Source organism: Zootoca vivipara, chromosome 15, assembly GCF_963506605.1.
Source record: "Zootoca vivipara chromosome 15, rZooViv1.1, whole genome shotgun sequence".
Classification (NCBI taxonomy): domain Eukaryota; kingdom Metazoa; phylum Chordata; class Lepidosauria; order Squamata; family Lacertidae; genus Zootoca; species Zootoca vivipara.
In genome coordinates, this window is record NC_083290.1 from 15,655,161 (window position 1) to 15,675,372 (window position 20,212).

Consider the following 20,212-nt stretch of genomic DNA (forward strand, 5'->3'; position numbering starts at 1 on the left):
ATCTGAACTCCAACCCAACTGGGAGTCTCGCTCAGGAGATGGGTCAGTTTTCATCACTCTGTGACATGAACGAGGTCACTGTGCATTCTGGAGTGGTTGTGATAGCTGCAGGGCTGAGCCCCAGCTCACATTAACTTTCTGGCATTCTGGCAGGGTTTGCAATGTCTCAACCCACCCACCCCCCAAACTTCCCCGGTTGCTGCCAGTCTATTCTTTCCAAGCAGACAAATCCAGTCGTCCAATTTTGCAGCAGTTCACGAAACCGCTCGGGTAGTGGTTCATCTTGAAAACATCGTGGGGCACCTCCTGGATGTGGGTGTTGTCACAAATGATGCGGGAGAGCGAGGCGCCGCTCAGAACCCGCTGCTGCCAGGGGGTGAATACCCCAGGGTTCTCCCACCAGAATCTGCAAAAAGCAAGGAGGAAGGGTCACAGGAAGAGGTTGATTGGCATTTGTCCTGGGAAGTCAAACCCCGTCTAATTGGTAACAAGGGCTATATTCTAACCTGAGCAATGCTAGAAGACAGTTTCATTTGAGCAAACGCTTCCAGAGTTTTATCCTTTAAACCAGCAGTTCCCAAACTTTTGGGGATCACTTCCCACTTGATTCCATAAGTTCACACACACACCCCGGTCCGAGCACTGAACTATTGGTATATCACACAGGGATTCTTTATTTACCGTGTTTGCTATTGTTTAAGGTAAAAACTATTTGGGAAAGAAACTACTTTTGCCATTTTTATGAACATTTATTGTTTATTTACAGATAGTTGCCTTGGTGATATTATCTTGTGTCGATTGCAGCACTCCTAGAATGGCACACTGTGCCCTGAAAGAAAATGGCCACCATCCTCCTTGGTCCTCGCAGATCCCCTTCCCTAAAAAGGGAACCTGGGTTCTAATTACGCCCCAAACTCTGTCACAAAGTCATCACAAAGAGAAATGAGAGCCTCAGAGGGCAAGCAGCTCACCTGTCTCCATCCCGGGTTTTCCGGAACTGGGTCCCGATGAGGCACGCCAGGAGGGGCCCGACCCTCCCATGGGGGACGAAGGGCTCAGCCAGGGCCCCGATCCAGATGTCAATGTTCTCTGGTGTCCCGTAAAGGTCGATGAACTTCTTTGCCAGCTGGGAATTGCCCATCACGGCAGCGAGCTCGGCCTCGTCGCGGGGCTCAGAGAGGCCGCAGAACCGCCTCCAGGCATTGTACCCTGGTGGAAACAGAGCAGGGAACGATTGTCAGTCTGGCTGGAGGATGGATTAATGGAAAGCAGAGCAGCCAAGTGCCATGGGAGTAAGAGTGGGCTGGGGTAAAGAAGGGGGGATTTCAGAAGAATTGCCTTCCTTAGAACATGGGCCTTCCAAAAAATCAGACCCATGCTTCATCCAGCTCATTATTGCCTGCACTGACTATTGAGCAGGGAGAGGACAGGGACAGGGAGCGAATCACACTGTGTCACAACCCACACCACTTTCCTCTTAGCTGCTTAGCCACCTCCTTGCCTCAGGCAGGGCCTTTGCCAGCCAGCCTGCCCTCCTCCTCAACCACTGCCACCGGACAAATAATTGAAGGAGGAACAGCTTTCCAGCAACGCTCTGTTCCAGTTTCAAGCAAGAGGAGGGCTGCCTCTCTTCACTCACTGTTTAGCACAAGAAACCATGGACAGGGTCCAAAACTTCAGGACAGGCTCACTTACCTGGTAGGCCGTGGTCTCTCCCCCGCTGGAGGTTCAGGGATGCCAGATCAAGGCCAATGAGCTCAAGCTGCTCAAAGAGTCTCTCCTGGAGCTCCTCCACAATCATCTGGTTCTGCTTCATCAGCTTGGAATGATTGGCCAGGAGGCCGCGGAGAAGAGGGTCAATGCCGCCTGGAAGAGAAAGGTAGTGGTGGCCCTGAAGACGAGGAACACTCAACCCAAGGTTTAGGGTGTCCTTTTATTTTTATTTTTTAATGGAAAGGGGATGGTTTTTCTACCTTCAAAATCGTCGAACAGCTCTTACCATCAGAAACTTGTTTCTAAAGCTTCGTCGGAATATCCTTTTTGCAATTTGACTCCATTGGTCCCCTCTGGAGCAGCAGAAAACAAGCTTGCTCCATCTTCCATGCAACAGCCCTTCAGATATTTGAAGATGGCTATCATATCTCCTCTCGGTCTTCTCTTTTCCAGGCTAAATATACCCAACTCAACTTGTTCCACACAAGGCTTGGTTTCCAGACCCATCATCATCTTGTCTGCCCTCTTCTGCACACTCTTGGAGCAACGTTATATAGAAAGTTCTTCATAAAAGCCCACCCTTGGTCTTTTAGGCTGTGCTGCGACCCCTGTTTGCCCTTACTTTGTTCCCAGGAGATTTCTGTTTCCCAGACAGCCCAAGAACCCCACAGGACAAGGAACGAAAGCATTACCTTCCATTACAATTCTCCATGAAGCAGAGAAGGTGAGATGAAGAAGGACATTGGAATATGGGACAAGGGGCTTGAAGTTTTGGTCCAGGCGGGGCACAAACGGAGGAACAGAACCATGTCCAAACCGGAAGGCCATGGAGAACACATTTGAGACAGTGGGGTCCTCAGAGTCATTGTAGCCTCTGTACAAAGGCAGCTGCTTGTTCGTCTCATTGCCCAAGACAAGGGGCAGGTAGTCTCTGAAGGTGATCACCTGCAACCAAACCAGGAAAGACTCCACTGTTATTTTTTGGTTTCTTAAATATGTTTTATTGATTTCAAACTTAAACAATAGTTACAAAATAACAGCAATTAATTAAACCAGCCTAGCCTCCCAGAGTGCAAATTGTCCTCTAATTAAGACATAGCTTCTGTCCAGCTTTAAGTTTTCACAAGCATTAATATTTTTATTATTTTTATTTATTAAAGTTACATACAAATGAACACAGTGTGTGTGTGTGTGTGTGTGTGTGTGTGTGTGTGTGTGTGCACGCACAAGTGTGTGGCTATGGGTGTTTAGTGGCCACTTTACAAAGTTTGAAGGGTAACAGAGTCTCTCACCTCCAGGAGCTTACACAAACTTTACAAAGTTTGAAGGGTAACAGAGTCTCTCACCTCCAGGAGCTTACACAAGGGAAGACAACCAAGGTCAGGCTAATATTGGACTCATAGGAGCAACTGGAGTTGTATCTCAGGCATGATTTTTACATATGCAGTACAACCACATCTTACACACATTTAACTTGTCCTATTTCAACCCAATGTGTTTGAAGACAGGCTGGTTGAAATCATCCAAGTTCAATCCAGGCAAGGCAGAGAGCTTTTCACAATGGGTCTGTTTGTGTTTCCTGAGGAGCTTTTAAGCTCTCTGACTCACTTGCTGGGTAAGGCCCGCTTGGTACACAGGATCTGAAAGCACAAGGGATTCTTTCTCTCTCCCCCTCACCCGCTAACCATGAGGGGTGTTTGGGAATATGCGATTTTCATGTATATGCAAAAGCCTTGAAACCGAACTTTCGCGTTAAGACGCAACCGTACTGTACATCCAGCCCTTTCCTCCAAACAGCTCAGGACCTTGGAGAGCGACTGAGGTGGGGTTTCAGCACCACGGACAGCACTGCTAAGCCCAGGCATCCAAGTTGTCTCAGCAAAGGTCCTGGAGAAACCAGCCGAATTTTATAGCCCAGCCAGGTAGTCGCTGGCTAGAGGCCCTGCCCCCTATGTGCCTGGAGGTCCCGCCTCCTTGGCAGTTAAAGGGACAGTGCCTTTTTCTACAGCTGTTGGCTTCTTCAAGGTCATGGGGTTTCCAATTTTTCTCAGGGTACTCTTGGTTTCCTGATGAGTTGGCTTTTTTGTTATTTTCTCCAATATTTACCTTTTAATGCACACTTTACCCCCCAAAATATGCATTTTTGTATACCCATCACTTGGCTGGAGAAATTTGGAGAAATGCAAAGAATTTGGTTTGAACATTCTTGCAGAGAGTGCAAATTCTGTGAGTTTCTCTCTAAATGTGAGCTGAATTAAATTCCTCCCTTGCACCTTCCCTGAAGGCATGAATGAAGCTAGAGTGAAACTCTTTTTTGAATGAAGCCGGAAGGAAGAGCTCATTTGTCACCATACCTGATTCACTGCCCCAATAATCTTCCGAACTTCCTGATAGATCTTTTCCCCATCCCAGTGGGGGTTCAGCGCCTTCAGCTCCCTGGCCAATCGGTTATGCTCCCGGACAAAGAGGGTGTGGAGAGCTGACAGCCCCAGATTTTCAGTGACACGTTTATCCCCTGCAAAATTAAAGAAACCATCCCTCTGATTTCAAGCGGATTAAGCTGGGAAATGAATTAACACTCTTTTATTGCTGTGTGAAGGCACATGGAGACTGGTAAGGCAGAAGGCAGGGAGCCCAAAAGCAGGTGGTGCCAGAGCCAATGAGAGGCAGTGTCAATAATCAATCCCTCTTCACAGGAAACCCTGGGAATTATAGCTCTGGCAGGGGAATAGGGGTCTCCTAACAACTCTCAGCGCCCTTAATAAACTACACTTCCCAGGATCTGGGGGGGGGGGGAATCCATGACTGTTTGAAGTGGTATAATATTGCTTTAAACATATGGTGTGCATTTGGCCTTACATTTGATGCCCAGGTCCATCAAAACGTAGGAAGTTACCTTATCATTGGTCACCTAGAGTACTACTGTTTACTATCTGGCAGCAGCTGACCATGCCCTGGTGGAAAGACATACCTGCTTCGAAACATGGGATGTTGGCAGTTCTGTTTGTGAAGAGGCAGAGGCTGTTTGAATTTCTCTCGAAAGGAAGAAGGTCCAGACCAGCGTCTGTGAAGTTCTGGTTGACCGCCATTAAACCCAGAGAGTTGCTTTGGTTCCGGAGGCTTCTTGCCAAAGGCTCCTCACTCCCATACACCATGCTGGCATCCAGAAAGGACGTGATAGCATTGAGCTGCTCGCGGATGAACGTCGTGGGGCTGCAAACAGGCGTGGTCCGGATGAAAGGCATGCAGACGCCTGGCTTTTTAATCCGCGGGTCTCCAGGTGGAATCTGCAGAAAACAGTCCCACAATTTGTTTTTATTTATTTATTTATTGCAACTATGCCTCCAAGAAGCTCAAGATAGTAGACATGGTTCTCCCCTCTTCATTAATCCCCACAACAGCCCTGTGAGGTAGGTTAGGTGCAGGGGCAGTGACTGGCCCAAGTTTTGATTTGTTTTTTTGTTTTCCAGAAGAAAGAAAGAAAAATAATCATAGGTATGAGCTTTCGTGTGCATGCACACTTCTTCAGTGTGCTTCTACAGTGGTCTGTAGGCAGAGTATCACCATCACAGCTAGTTGCCATCAATAGCCCTCTCCCTCCATGGATTAGTGAAATCCTCTTTTAAAGCCATCCAATTTGATGGCCGTCACTGTCTCATGTGGGATCGAGTTCGGCAGTTTAGCCACCACGCTGCGTGAAGAAGGACTTTTCCCTATCTGTCCTGAACCTTCCAACATTTGTGGATGTGCACTTTGCTATGTGTCAAGAGCTACGTGGTAACCCGGATATTTCAGACTGCAGCTCCCATCAGCCAGAATGCCTGTACAATGCTGGGGCTCATAGGATCACAATTGAGCTGGCTGGTGGGAGTTGTAGTCCTACACACCTGCGAGGTGCCATGTTGTCAAAGGCTGCTGGGAGCTAATAGCTCCAAGGGGACAGAGGGCCTGCAAAAGACCTGACTCCACCCCACCCCAGCAAAACACATACACCTGTCTCACCCTAAGAATCTCTTCACAGCAATTTTTCCGTTACCTTAATCGGGAAGCAGGGGGGCGCATAATTGCAGCTGGTGTCGCAGTGGACGTCCTGGTTCTGGATGCTGGTTTCAGTCATGGGGGCTAAGTCCATGTCATGGTCGACCCACTGGCCCCAGTGCATGAACGCCAGCGAGCGCTCCTGGTCGTCCGTGATCTTCTCGTTGGAGGTGGCAATGATCTCGTTGGATACCTGCCGCACCTGTGGTGGAGCACCCAAGGGCCACCAGAGAAATGATGCAGAGTGTTCAATTTGCATAGCCTCAATGCTAAGTGCTCTGGCTTCAACAGGGGAAGCCAGAAGAGGAACTGTAAGCAATGTGCAAGCAACAACAACAACACACGGACACAAACATGTGGCGGCACTCTGCCATTCATGCCACTGCCAAGAAGTGCACTAGAGGGTTTGTAGGGCACATGAAAAAGACTTTTGGGCCATTGTATACTGGGGACGGAATTAGATTTCTAATAAACTAGTTACTATTAGAAGCCATATTGGTAATAGCCCAATACTGGAAAGCATCAAAAATTCCTATGTGATTCCATTGCTTTATCTGAATGCCTGGCCAGAGATCAATGCATCATCTGGGGTGAAGCCAAATCAGACAGTTTTGACACAGACTTGTCCCCATTTTCTTATTATATAGATAAGGAGAGTTGTACATGCGCTCCTCCCATGACTCATTCCTCTTTGTGGTTGGACTATATAGACTGATCTTAAAAGCTGTGTCTCAGTCATTTGTTTTTTACACGGAATATGCCCTGCGTTTGGTTTTTGTTTTAGTCTGTATGGTTATGTCTTAGTTCATAGATATGTTTACAATAAATCAATGAAAGCTGTATTTATTAATTTTTTTGAAAAAAAGTGATTGGCTCAAACTTTGAATTGCCTAGAAGCAGAATATCTCATTTCGGTGATTGTGCAGGGATTTGCTGTATCAAATGAGAGTAATCTCCTCCTATAGGGGTTGTCCATGTGGTGACAGACACCATGCTGTCCCCCGAGAAACCCCGGACGATTGGTCTACCACATCAGCCGCCTTTTCCAACCCACCCCCAACACGGCTATTTCTCTACAATTTGTCCCAGGATCCCGGGATGACTTCTCCATCTCTTACCAGTGGGAGGGGGTGTCCATGATAAAGCTGGCCCTGGATGAGACCCTTGGGAAGAGACACAGCATCCTCATACTCTGCTGGGAGCCAGCGGGCATAGCCGTGGTTAGACATACCAAAATGAGGGTGCTTCCTGGGGGGGGGGGAGAGAAGCACATTAATTTGGAACTTTGCCCCATGCGTGAAGGCTCTTCTGCAGGCAGGCATGCTTTGAGGAATTAACCTTTGCAAATCCCAGTGCAAGATGAGCTGACTCGCACTCCTCGAAATCACCTGCAGGCCAGAACTTAGCCACACGCCAGATTTCTCTCCACATCTGAATGTGGCATAGCAGCAAAGTTCTGGGCAGTTAAGAACATACCAAGAGACATATTTAAAGGCCTGTTCTGAGAGATGAGGATCTGCATGGGGAGAGTGGGGAGAGAAAAGCTTTTTGCCGTCTCTCGTGACACTAGAAATCATGGACTTCCAATGAAGCTGAATGTTGGGCGATTCAGGAAAGATAAGAGAAAATCCTCCAACGGTCATATTTACGGAAGGGCTGTGAATTCTAGTATTATGAGGGAGGGAGGAAATCTTTCTTCTGTCTGCTGTCTCCATGCCACGCATGATTTTATGAGAGCCAGTGTGGTGTAGTGGTTAAGAGCAGTGGACTTATAATCTGGTGAACTGGGTTCGATTCCCCGCCAGGGCCGTCTTAAGCCTGTCGGGCGCCCTGGTGCCGTGGTGCGGAGATCGCTCCGGTGCCCCCGCCCTGCCCCGTTTCTTGCCGCGGCTGGTGGGCGCCCCGCGCCACCCAGCCTACCCCTAGAGCCGGCCCTGTTCCCCACTCCTCTACATGCAGCTGCTGGGTGACCTTGGGCTAGTCACACTTCTTTGAAGTCTCTCAGCCTAACTCACCTCACAGAGTGTTTGTTGTGGGGAAGGAAGGGAAAAGGAGATTGTTAGCCACTTTAAGACTCCTTAGGGTAGTGATAAAGCGGGATATCAAATCCAAACTCTTCTTCTTCCTCTTTATGAACTCCTACCATGTCATATCTTACCTGCCTTTTCTCTAAACTAAAATATCCCAAACACCGCAACCCTTTTTCATAGGGAAGCCACTCCATGCCCTTGATCATTTTGGCGTCCTTTTTCTAATTTTCTAATTTCTTTCAACACCTTCCTTTGGCCCAGCCTGGCCATCATAAAGAAATCCTGCCCTTGGTTTACCTTCTTTTCCCCCTCCCAGCTGGAACCCCTGTCACGATATCTGTATAAACTAACCATTCCAAAATTCAGACGTGCTTTTACACTAGCCAGATTGGATGTGCTGCCCTCCGCCGTACTCGAGGGCAGATTTCAAAAGATTCCAGCAGAAAAACGACTCTGTCCCTGTGGAATCGGCAACACAGAAACAGTGGCTCACACCCTACTGTCATGTCCCCTCTACAAAGACTTGCAGCTTGATCTCATTACACTCCTACTTCTCACTATCCCAGGCCGCCCAACTGAGGCCACGTTGTTCTTTCTTCTATCAGATCAAAATGACCTGAGAACAACAAAAGTTGCCAAATTTATCGAGAGTGCAATGAGACTAAGGGCTACCTTTTAAACGTCAACCATAGTCATATGATCTTTTTATCCTTGTTGTTTTTAATTCTATATTGCATGTATTTTGTTGCTATGGCTGTTGGCTATGCAAATAAAGTTTATTGATTGATTCCTTTGGCCCAGGATCCCAGATAACTTCTCCAGCTCTTACCAGTGGTAAGAGTGGTATTTCACCTCAAGGGGGGGGGGGAGAACCTTTGACCTGCCTGCACCCCACCCCAAATAAAACCCTTCTCCAGCCAGCTTCTCCTTACCAATTGTTGCATTCTCCTGTGATGGTCCGATAAGGGCTGTTTCGTGGGCACCGGACTGGGCGGATCAGATAGTCACAGCCAGTGGCTCTGGTGATCATATCTTTCTGCTTGATGCTTAGCACATCTAAACAAGATATCCGATAAGGGGAAGAAAAGCAACGGCTTTTGTCTTAGAAGCAAATTTCAATGGGAATCTACCTCCAGCGGTCTAACCCACCCCACCCCCTGCACCAGGGTTGAGAGGTAAGGCTGCCCACTTGCCAATCACCTGCCATCACAAGGGCATCATTTACCGGCGTGGTTTGAAATCAAGCTGCACGAGCAAAGAGTCCGCGGTTTGCAGGCACCAACTCTCAGCTGAGCAGCAGTGCCGTCAAACCCCCTTTTGGCCAGCTTTTACCTGCCTCGGGTAAAGTGGGTATGGCTTGGCTAAACCTGCCTTGCAGGCTGAAAGTTCACCACCACTGCACTAAAGCTTTCGACCGGGGATTCACGATACCTGTTATGTTGAACTGACGGTGCCAGACCTTCTGCAGTTTCTTCCTCAGGAGATCCAATGCCGTTTCCATGTAACTCGCCGCCCGGATTGCATTCCTGGTCCCCGCCACTGGTTCCTTTAAATGTCTCAGGAAATCGGAGGGGGTGAGATGGGGCTTTCTCAAGTTCTCCTTTGCTCTGGAAAGAGAAACACAGAGGAGATGGCAACAGGGAGACGGGGGGGGGGGCTTAGTAGAAAGTGCTCAGAAGTGTCACAGGAAGCCTTCCTAATGGCGAACCTAAGAACCTAAAAGAGCTCTGTTGGATCAGGCCAACAGCCCAACTAGCCCAGCATCCTGTTCTCACAGTGGCCACCCAGAAACCCACGAGCAGGATGCAAGCTCAAGAGTTGTGGTTTCCAGCAACTGGCAAGTTTATGCAGTGACCCTTCCTCGCTGGGTTGCTGTTGCTGTTTGCTACCTTCCATTTTATTTTTTAAACAACAATGGTACCTTGCCAACGGTACCTCAGTTTTCTAAACCACAGAGCCTAGGCCTTGCCGATCAGAAGGTCGGCGGTTCGAATCCTCACGACGGGGTGAGCTCCCGTTGCTCGGTCCCTGCTCCTGCCAACCTAGCAGTTCGAAAGCACATCCAAGTGCAAGTAGATAAATAGGTACCGCTCCGGCGGGAAGGTAAACAGCATTTCTGTGTGCTGCTCTGATTCGCCAGAAGTGGCTTAGTCATGCTGGCCACATAACCCAGAAGCTGTCTGCGGACAAACTCCGGCTCCCTCGGGCAGTAAAGAGAGATGAGCACTGCAACACCAGAGTCGTTCGCGACTGGACTTAACAGTCAGGGGTCCCTTTACCTTTACCTTTTAACCTCAGTTTTTGAACGTAATCCGTTTCCGAAGACCGTTTGACTTCTGAAATGTTCAAAAACCAAAAACTCAACAGCTGACAGCTAGACCTCAGGATCTTGCACTCAGAGGAAACCATGAGGCAAGTTCGACTTCCAAGGCGTGTTCGTAAACCGAAATGTTCGTCAACGGAGACGGTCGAAAACCATGCTCTTTCTAAAATTCTTTGTTGCTAATGATGCTATGCCAACTCTGGCAATATATGAACGGATTGCTTTTAGATGCAGATTGTGCGTGGATAAATACAATGATATTTGGGATCCATTCATAAAAATCATAATGTCTTGTTAATAATTTTACATTTATTGGATTAATTGTATGTACTTATGTACTTATATACTCTAGGGCAGGCATCCCCAAACTTCGGCCCTCCAGATGTTTTGGACTACAATTCCCATCTTCCCCAACCACTGGTCCTGTTAGCTAGGGATCATGGGAGTTGTAGGCCAAAACATCTGGAGGGCCGCAGTTTGGGGATGTCTGCTCTAGGGGCATACTCCACTAATGATGACTGAAAGGGGAGGGAGGGAGGGAGGATTTAATGCAGATTTACACAAAGGAAGCTCACCTCTCCCGGTACAACTTGTATGCTTGATCCACCAACCGCTTGGCTGTGTTGATGCTGAATAAAATGTCGGGACCAGTCAATTTCTCAGAGGCCAACACTTTAAAAGAGAGAGCCAAAAACATCAGCTCAAAGGGCCCCTAAGTCCAAACCAGGGCAATCAAATTTCAGCAGCAAGGTACACAGATGGCATGATGCAGCGACTATCCAAGACAATCTTGGCCAGTTTACAAAAAAATTCTCCACCACCTGACATTTTTCACCAGCCCAGCCTTCCCACAAATGTGTATGTCAAATCATTTGCGCCACACTCTGAGAGCCTGTTCCACAGGACCAAACATAAAAAAATAAAATACAAATCCTTTCCTGGTCACCTTGAAAATACTCTCAACTCAACAAAGGCAAGTAGCTATTTGCAGGCCTTAAGCTGAGATGCCCTCTTGGAGGTTGGTTCCTATTCACATACCAGGTTTTGACAGAAAAGGGGTTCAGAGAGGCACCCTCCCCAACCCAATCAATCTTGGATCTCCTTGAAGATTTTCATAAATTCACCCCATGTCGCCAAAACGATGCACAAACTCTACAAGACGTGACCCTTTGGGCCCTTTCCAAAGCTACAATTCTGTGATTATATGAAGAATCAAAGGCAACTTCCTAGAAATGAGTTCCATGCACATGCTTTTAAAAACTCTTTTTGTGAGCTCCTGTGAGCAATCACGGAGTATACAGATATTGTGAAATTATAATAAAGGGAAATAATTATTTTATGATTCCTTTTCCAGCTTCCCACCAGAAATATTCCCACCCTTGGAAGAGTCACAGGGTTTGTTGTGTTACCTTCTGAGGAAGATTCGGTTGCTGGTGGGAATCCAAAGGCCACCAAGAGGCTCAGGAGAGAAAGGACTCGCTTCATCTCTGCAAAATAAAAGAGGAACGGGTGGGTTTTGAGTAGGGGAAATAATAATAAAAAACGTTCTTTTCAAACCCCGCAAAAGTCGTTCCAAGGGAGGCAAAGGAGAGCCAGTGTGGTTGCAGTGACTTGACTGCTGTACTAGGACTTGGGAGAGACCAAGGTTCAAATCCACACTCTGCCAGCCTAACCTACCTCACAGGGTTGTTGTGAGGATTAATTGAGGAGGGGGTAAACCATATACATCACCTTGAGCTCCTTGGAGGAAAAGGTGGAATATAAATGCAATAAACAGGACTAAGGCTGTGTTACTCCTACTCAGAGTAGACCCATTGAAATTAATGGACATGGCTAACTTCCTATGTATGGGAAGTTGGGCATTGCTATTTCCTCAGCAGCAAGAAAATGGTGCTAAGCCTCACCTGCTGTGCTCAGCTCCTGGTTGTGGAATTTGGTAGGTGCCGAGTACTTTTATAGTCTCTGGTTACCAGGTGTGGGCAGGTTCTTGATGGGACCAGGATGACCGAAAATACACATACAAACCTCAGGTTGGTTTTGGCCAAGAGGAAATATTTGCTAGGTTCTTCCTGGATCGCACAGAGGAGGCCCACTTCCTTGTTCTTGGGGGATAAATTTATGAGACACTGGAAAGGGAAAGGTTATATAAATATTAGTCAGCGGTTTACTCTTAAGGAAGAAGAGGGATCCAACCAACTTACGGAAGAAGAGGGATCAAAAAATGCAAGGAAGCATGTCAGAAAAGACCATGCCTTACATTCCTGACAAGGGATATGCAAATCTGTTAATTTCACTTTTGCATTCTGGTCCTCTTGAATTCAGTTTCCCACTTTACCACATTACTTTGCTGATTTATTTATTTTAAAAAGAAGTCCTTGAGAAAATTCATGCACATTGTCTTTGAATGCAGTTTTGACTATTCTGCCAAAAAGGAAAAAAAAGAAAAGAAAAATTTACCCTATGCAATGCATTTTGTATGTATTTCAGTAATATCTGCAATTTTAGGAACAATATATGCATTTTTCGTACACCTTACTTAGTTGGAAAGAACTGCATGTGCAAAATTTGGAGGATTGCCGGTTTCAAAGGAAGGTTCCCTGTGAGCATGCCAATTGTTTCAAAATCTGCAAATCAGGTAGGTTGGCCTTTGAATGCAAACTGGATTGCATTTCTCCTCAATCCCTAGTCCTGATATATTCAGAGTAAAACTCTCCCCGCAAAGGAAAATTGCCTTTAAACAAGGCAGTTTGACCTCCTTGCTTCTCACTATACCTGAGGACCAAAACTGCCTTTGTTAATCAGTCATCAGGCCATTGATGTGCTCAGAAGAGACTTTGAAAATATTGACCGGCAACAGAGGTTGTCGCGATGTGTGTTTCCTCAAAAGTAGATCCCACCGAATCTAGTCAGACTTTGGTCACATCCACACCATACATTTAAAGCAAATTTATGCCACTAATTGTAGAGTTGGAAAACGGTTCGTGAAAGGGCAACCCTTTGCAGATTACAGCATTTGGGACTTTTAGTTTAGAGAGAAGGCAAGTAAGAGGAGACAAGACAAAAGTCCATACAATTATGCATGGCATTTAGGAGATGGTGAGAAAAACTTTCCTCCATTCACTGTGTCATGACACTGGAAGTCTTGGACACCCAGTGAAGCTAAATGTTGGGAGACAGAGAAAATAACGTTCTTCTTCGCACAGCACATTGTTAACCTATGGAACTCATTTCCACAGGAGGCAGTGACGGCCACCAACTTGGATGGCTTAAAAAGAGGATTAGGCCAATTCATGGAGAAGGCTACCCATGTCTACTAGCCATGAAGGCTATGCTTCTGAATACCAGTTTCTGGAGGTTAGAATGCTCTTGCACACCAATCCTGCATGGGGGTTTCCCAATAGGGGCATTTGGTTGGCCATCATGAGAACTAATCACTGCCACCTGAGGCAGCAGCCTCCTTGTGTCCAGTGGTAGGGCTGGTCCTCTAAAGTGGTTCTTCTAAAAAGTTTCATAGAATCATAGACTTGTAGAGTTGGAGGGGACCATGAGGGTCATTTAGTCCAACCCCCTGCAATGCAGGAATCTTTTGCCCAACATGAGGCTCGAACTCACGACCCTGAGAAGCTGCTCCTGTTCAGCTGTTGACTTACACTGTACAGCGGAAATTTAAATTCCCCACAAAACTTAACAAGCAGGAAGGCTGTGTGCTTCTTGCTTGCTGGATTTTCCCTTGCTTCGAGACAAACCAAAGCTGGGAGTGGGGTGGAAACAATAATGCCTTTTTTTTAACAGAGGTCTGTTGGGCAAATATGTTTCCTGGCCCGGTTCCAGAGTCTGGAATCTCCCAAAAAGCTCTGATCTGTACACAGAGCTCTATGCTGGCTTACATGCCATGTCAGTGGCACCCAAGAACGTGTTTTTTTTGGGGGGGGGGGTTGATAAATGGAGATATTGCTGTTTCAAGCACCCTCTGAGACAGCTTTGGTCAGTTAGTCCCGATCCAGTTTAGAAGCTTTTCTGCTGTCATCCAGAATGCTGAAAGATGTAGGACGGATGAAAGGAAAGACTTCTTCACACAGTGCAGAATTAAACCGTGGGACTCCCTCCCGCAGGAAAACATCGAAGACCATCAACTTGCATGGCTTTAAAATAGGATTGGACAACTGCATGGAGGATATCAACAGCTACTAGCCTCAATGGCTATTGCTCTCTCTCCACAGTTGGATGTATCAATGCTTCTGTATCCCTGTTGCTGGAAGCTGCAGGAAGGGAGAGGGCTCTTGTGCTTGAATCCTGCTTGCAGGTTTCCCATGTAGGTATCTGGGTGGCTACTGTGGGAACAGGATGGCAGTGGACTGATCCATAATACAGTTGTACCTCTGGTTATGTACTTAATTCGTTCCAGAGGTCTGTTCTTAACCTGAAACCGTTCTTAACCTGAGGTACCACTTTAGCTAATGGGGCCTCCCGCTGCCGCCATTCGATTTCTGTTCTCATCCTGAGGTAAAATTCTCAATCCAAGGTACTTCTTCCACGTTAGTGGAGTCTGTAACCCAAAGAGTTTGTAACCTGAGGTGTTTGTAACCCGAGGTACCACTGTACTGTAATAAGTTTTGCTTAAACTCTGCAGCCTTAGCCAGCAGGAAGTACTTAGATTTTATTACGCTGTTTTCCTCGCCAGAGGTGTTGAGTGCCAACATGACTTCCTTCTTTGGGACCGGTAAGCAAGCCATAAGGAAGCGTCTTGTTCAAACTCTATAAAAAGAATTTGCCTTGTTTGGTGTGACTAAGACAAAGCACACAATGAGGGGATATCAAATCAGGAGGAAACAAAATGAACAGGTTAATGCTTCTTTAAACCAGTGGTTTTCAAGCAGTGTGCCATGGCACCCTGGGATGCCTTGAATGGTGGTCAGGGGTGCTGTGGCCAACTCTGGCCTCTGGCCCTCTTTCCTTCTCTCCCTCCTCTGATGCCCTCTCACGTCTCTGCCTCCCAAAGGCTTGCACAGCCGTTTGTTGCAGCAGCTCTGGCTACAAGCTCTGCAGGATAATGGTACCTCTGGGGCTAGCCAGGCGGTGCTGGTTGCCAGGAGCTGAGGCAGCCCTTGGAGTAAGCAAGCAAGCGGGCGAGAGAGCCCAGCCAGCCAGTCTGCCAGCCCTTGCCGTTGGGAATTGACAGATAAGTGGGAGGCTGGACAGGCAGGCACTGTACTGGCCTTTCTAATAATAATAATAATAATAATAATAATAATAATAATAATAATAATAATAATAATTATTATTTTTTATACCCCGCCCATCTGGCTGGGTTTCCCCAGCCACTCTGGGCGGCTTCCAACAGAAAAATAAAACACAATAATCTATTAAACATTAAAAGCCTCCCTGAACAGGGCTGCCTTCAGATATCTTCTAAAAGTCTGGTACTGTACTGTAGTTGTTTTCCTCTTTGACATCTGGTGGGAGGGCGTTCCACAGGGTGGGTGCCACTACCGAGAAGGCCCTCTGCCTTGGTTCTCTGTAACTTGGCTTCTCGCAGCGAGGGAACCGCCAGAAGGCCCTCGGTCCTGGACCTCAATGTCCGGGCAGAACAATGGGGGTGGAGACGCTCCTTCAGGTATACTGGACCGAGGCCGTTTAGGGCTTTCTTGTCCTTGTTGTGTGCAAGGTCTACCTGGGAGCTGAGTGCCCAAAGCTAAATGGGAGCCTTTCCACCTTGCAGGCCCAGCAGCACCTGCTGGTGCCTCCCAAGGTAAGGTGCTGGTCTCATGTTCACCTTTGGCCAGTCTCTGTTGGGCCATTAAGGCTGGGGGCATCCTCTTCCCAGGCCCCTGTGAGGCGGTGTGAGGATGCATCTCTCTTTAGGGTTAGGGGGGGCAGTTCAGAGACCCGGGGGGGGGGCAGCAGCAGCAGCAGCAGCTGCCCAAAGGACTCCCAAGGAGTGGGGAGAGGAGAGGAAGCTGATGGAGCCCTCCACAAGGGAGGGTGTTTGAAAACGGGTGAGAGGCAGCCAGCTCTGCAGGAAAGGGGTGACATAACTGGGCTCCTAAGCCCCACATGGGGTGCCACAGAAGGAATGTAGTTGGTCAAGGGAGTCGTGGACACAAAAAGGTTGAAAACCTCTGTGTTAAACCAAGGCAAGCAGCACAAGACCAAGGCTACCCGTAAAGTTATTCTCTTGCGGCAAACTTAGGCAGGTGACGTGGGGGACATCTGTGGTCTTCTGGTGGAGATGTTGATGGATGCCAGCTCCCAGCAGCCTCGGGCAGTCAGCAGGACCAGTGGTTAGGGTTGATGGATATATTAGTAGTAGTAGTAGTAAATCCTGCCTTTTTCTCAGTTCGGAAATCAAAGCAGCTTACAAAAATTAAAACCGCATTGATAAAATACAGAAGGCTAAAAACATATAAAATATAATAGATAAAAAGTAATTAAACTCTAATAGAATCAATATATTTATATATATTGAGAGAAGGGCGTCCCTCAAGGACTTCAGAGCCTGGGCAGGTTCACAGGAGAGAATAGTGTCCTTCAGATAGCCAGGGCCGAAGCTGTATAAGACTTTCATGACCAATATTTGAATTGTGCCTACAAACAGACCAATAGCCAGTGGAGCTGTTGTAACATGGAATTCAAATGCTCCCTATAACCCTTCCAGCAACTTCTGGAGGGTGTTACATTTTCCACCCTTGTTCTATTGTATCTGGCACCAAACAGTAGACTGCCTCTGGATATGGAGTTTCCATTGAGATCTCAGCACTATTAGACCTTGACAGACATACCGGTAGGTAAAGGTAAAGGGACCCCTGACCATTAGTCCAGTCGTGACCGACTCTGGGGTTGCGTGCTCATCTCGCATTATTGGCCGAGGGAGCCGGAGTACAGCTTCCAGGTCATGTGGCCAGCATGACAAAGCCGCTTCTGGCAAACCAGAGCAGCACATGGAAACGCCGTTTACCTTCCCGCTGTAGCAGTCCCTATTTATCTACTTGCATTTTGACGTGCTTTCGAACTGCTAGGTTGGCAGCAGCTGGGACCGAGCACCGGGAGCTCACCCCGTCGCAGGGATTCGAACCGCCAACCTTCTGATTAGCAAGCCCTAGGCTCTGTGATTTAACCCACAGCGCCATGACAAATTTGCTTAATACCCTTTCGAAAAGATCCCTGGTGGTCAGATTCTGGGTCTGTTGAGCAGAGCACCATGTTTCGCACTAGATACCTATTATAGCATCACCAATGGTCAGGGATGATGGGAGTTGGAGTCTAGCAACATCTGGGAGAGTGGTAGATGTTCCCCACCCATTGTACAGAAAGGTTTGTTCTGCTTCTTGACTCATTGACCACTGGCTGAAACAAAATAAAAAGAATCCTTCCAGTAGCACCTTAGAGAACATTATGAGGCAGATAGAAGCTGTTTGTGTGCTGAAGGACTTCAACAAAGGGCTGGTCTCCTTAAGAATGCCCGTTGCTCATTGTGTAATTAAACAATAGCTTTATGCCTGGAAGTTGCATCTTAAAAACCCCTCTGAACAAAGTTCATCTGAAGGGGATTTTCAGGTGCAGCTTCCTGGCATAAGGTTATATTTTCATACCAAGAACTCTTCTTCTTTCTTTTTTGGCGATCACTCGTAGCCGAGTAAACATGGTTTTAACAGTGAGTCCGTGACTATTGGGGCCAATTCTGGATCCACAAGTCCTTCCACAGTGGGGACATAGGTTACCGGGTAGGAGTTGATCACGGTGAGGGTTTGCCAAATGTGCCTTCCTCTTAGCATGTTTCTCCCTTTCGGCCTGAGTTTGAGTGTCTTCAGAGTCCATGACACCTTTGGTAAAGGCTGTTCTCCAATTGGAGCGCTCGCGGGCCAGTGTTTCCCAGTTGTCGGTATTTATACTACATTTTTTTTTAGATGTAAGAATTAGGGTTATGCCAGAGGGACTATCCCTTTGAAGCAGTCCTTCAGCATTGAAATGGAACCCTTTCATTTGTCCTTCTGACCAGAAAGTTAGCCAGGAGAAAGAATAGGCAAGTTTTAACAGAGCCAGAAGGAAAAATGGGAGGAAGAATTAAAGATTGGTGGCGGCGGAGTTTCACAGAGCAGAGGTTTGCTGCATGGGCCCCTGAAGTTCCCTCCTTTAAAGAACCAAACTTTGTTGTCATGTTGGCCTACACAGAAACCAAGGAATCTGGGGAAGAACAACCATTGCTCAATGGTATAGCACCTGCCTCGCATGCAGAATTTCGGCCAGTCCATGTCAGGAATGCTGAGCAGCATGGACACAGCACAAGGCAGTTTTCTTTTCTTTTCTTTTTTTTAAAAAACTTTCTTTTGTTCCAAAAATAAAATACACAATAAAAATACAATAGTTTGTTTCCTCTTACATCACTTTGTCAGAATCAAACAAACCTTTTCCAACATGTTATACAAATATCCACAAAGGTAAGTAAAATCAAATCCCATAGTACTGCCAATTTAAACACTTTATACTTTTGGGTTTGTTTGGAAGCCAAAGGAGGGCTAGGCTTCTTTCTTGTTCTTATCTTTTTGTTAAACTGGAAAATTGCACAAGGCAGTTTTCTGCTTAAATCTGCTCTTTCTTCAGAACCGTTGGGACTGGAAATGTACTTTGTCCTCAAAGCATTTTAAAGCCTACTGCCTATCCCTGGAGGACCTCCCCTGGAAGCAGCGAACAAGCAGCAGCATCCCCTCTTTAGAAAATTCCTCCTCAGTTTTAGAAGAGTGGCAATTTGAACCCAGGTCTCCAAGGTTCTAAGCCCAGCACTTTGACCACTGTGGCACCACCTTCAGTCACCAACAGCTCAACTATTGCTTAAGCTAAAATCCTTCTAGACAAAGGAGGACCCACGGAAGATGAAAAGGAGACACACTTTAAAGAGAAAAGCTTTGTTTTGAATGTTGGATCCCAACCAGTTGTTTTTTTTTAAAGGGCAACTTTCCCCTGTGGCATCTGAGGTTATCCAACCCTGAGAAGCCTCAATGAGTTGCCAGGGGCCACTGATGTTTAAGCAGCTCAATTTTTCTTCAGCAAAAAGAAACTTTGCTTCTTTTCCAGTACTCAGCCGTGCAGCAGGGAGAGATAATGGCTTGCTCTGATAGGGTTGCCAGACTCAATAGAGGACAGGACTTCTGTGCCTTTAATTGCCCTGCTCTCTTTTGAGTCTGGAAACCTTAAAGAGAAACCAGCAGACCCTTTGTTTAATTTCCAAGCAAAGGGTCTGCTGGTTTCTCTTTAAGGTTTCCAGACTCAAAAGAGAGCAGGGCAATTAAAGGCACAGAAGTCCTGTCTACTATTGAGTCTGGCAACCCTATGCTCTGATCAGGCACAGTTAGAAAATTAAATCAGGAAATGGGACACTCTGTTTAAAATCTGGAGCCTGCTTAGGACAGCCCACTGACAGAGTGCATCTGGTTCCCATAACTCATTTTACCAGCTGCAATTGGTCTTCAGAGGTTAATTGAGTCCCAAATCAAGATGCAGAGCCCAATGTGAGTTTGCATTCAAAATGCACGTGTGTGGTAGAACGGCTAGATTGTTGGACTAGAAACTGGGAGAGACCAAGGTTCAAATCCCTCACTCAGCCATGAAGCTCTCACTGAGTGACTTTGGGTCAGCCACTATCTCTCAGCCTAACCTACCTCACAGGGTTGTTGGGGGGATTAAACGAAGAGGGGCAAACATGGCATGATAAAAGTGTGTAAAATTTTATCAGGACAAGTTGCTTGTTGTCTACTGTTGTAACAATTGTTTTCTCAAAATTTATCTTCTGTAGCATGAAAATAAAAACAGTATTAAAGGGGGGGCAAACTCTGTCTGCCACCCCCATGGATAAAAAGGTGGTCTAAAAACAATTTAAAAAAATTAAAGCAGTCACTAGAAGGATGGGGTTTTTTCAAGATTGAAGATTGATGCAAGAATGGCTCTTGGTGAGGCCCTGGGAAAAGTTTGCTCCCTTGAGGGTGTTAATTTGCATTCCAGGGCTGGAAATATCCCTGTGAAAGCCCGTGTGATTGTGACTTCCACAAATAATCTACACTCATTAATTATTATCTACAAAAATCAACACCACACACAATAAGGACGTTAAGCATCG

General features: G+C 46.8%; 1 protein-coding gene across 1 annotated transcript; it reads right to left on the reverse strand.

Annotated features, from left to right (window-relative positions):
- Window positions 1-207: 207 nt before the first annotated feature.
- LOC118097261 (myeloperoxidase-like) lies at window positions 208-11,589 on the reverse strand. Its single transcript, XM_060283120.1, has 12 exons — window positions 11,497-11,589; window positions 10,680-10,762; window positions 9,213-9,388; window positions 8,714-8,837; window positions 6,870-6,999; window positions 5,750-5,953; window positions 4,685-5,000; window positions 4,068-4,228; window positions 2,406-2,658; window positions 1,696-1,866; window positions 972-1,209; window positions 208-406 (listed from the first exon to the last, which is right to left on the reverse strand). Exons 1-12 carry the CDS (start codon window positions 11,587-11,589, stop codon window positions 208-210), a joined length of 2,148 nt encoding a protein of 715 aa, XP_060139103.1.
- Window positions 11,590-20,212: the final 8,623 nt, after the last annotated feature.

Excerpts from the sequence above, each read along its gene's own strand:
- LOC118097261 (XM_060283120.1), bottom strand. The coding sequence starts at position 11,589 with ATGAAGCGAGTCCTTTCTCTCCTGAGCCTCTTGGTGGCCTTTGGATTC. Across the intron at positions 10,763-11,496 it reads AAGGTAACACAACAAACCCT|AAATTGACTGGTCCCGACAT; the intron begins GTGACTCTTCCA and ends TTGGCCTCTGAG. Across the intron at positions 4,229-4,684 it reads CATCCCATGTTTCGAAGCAG|GGGATAAACGTGTCACTGAA; the intron begins GTATGTCTTTCC and ends TTAATTTTGCAG.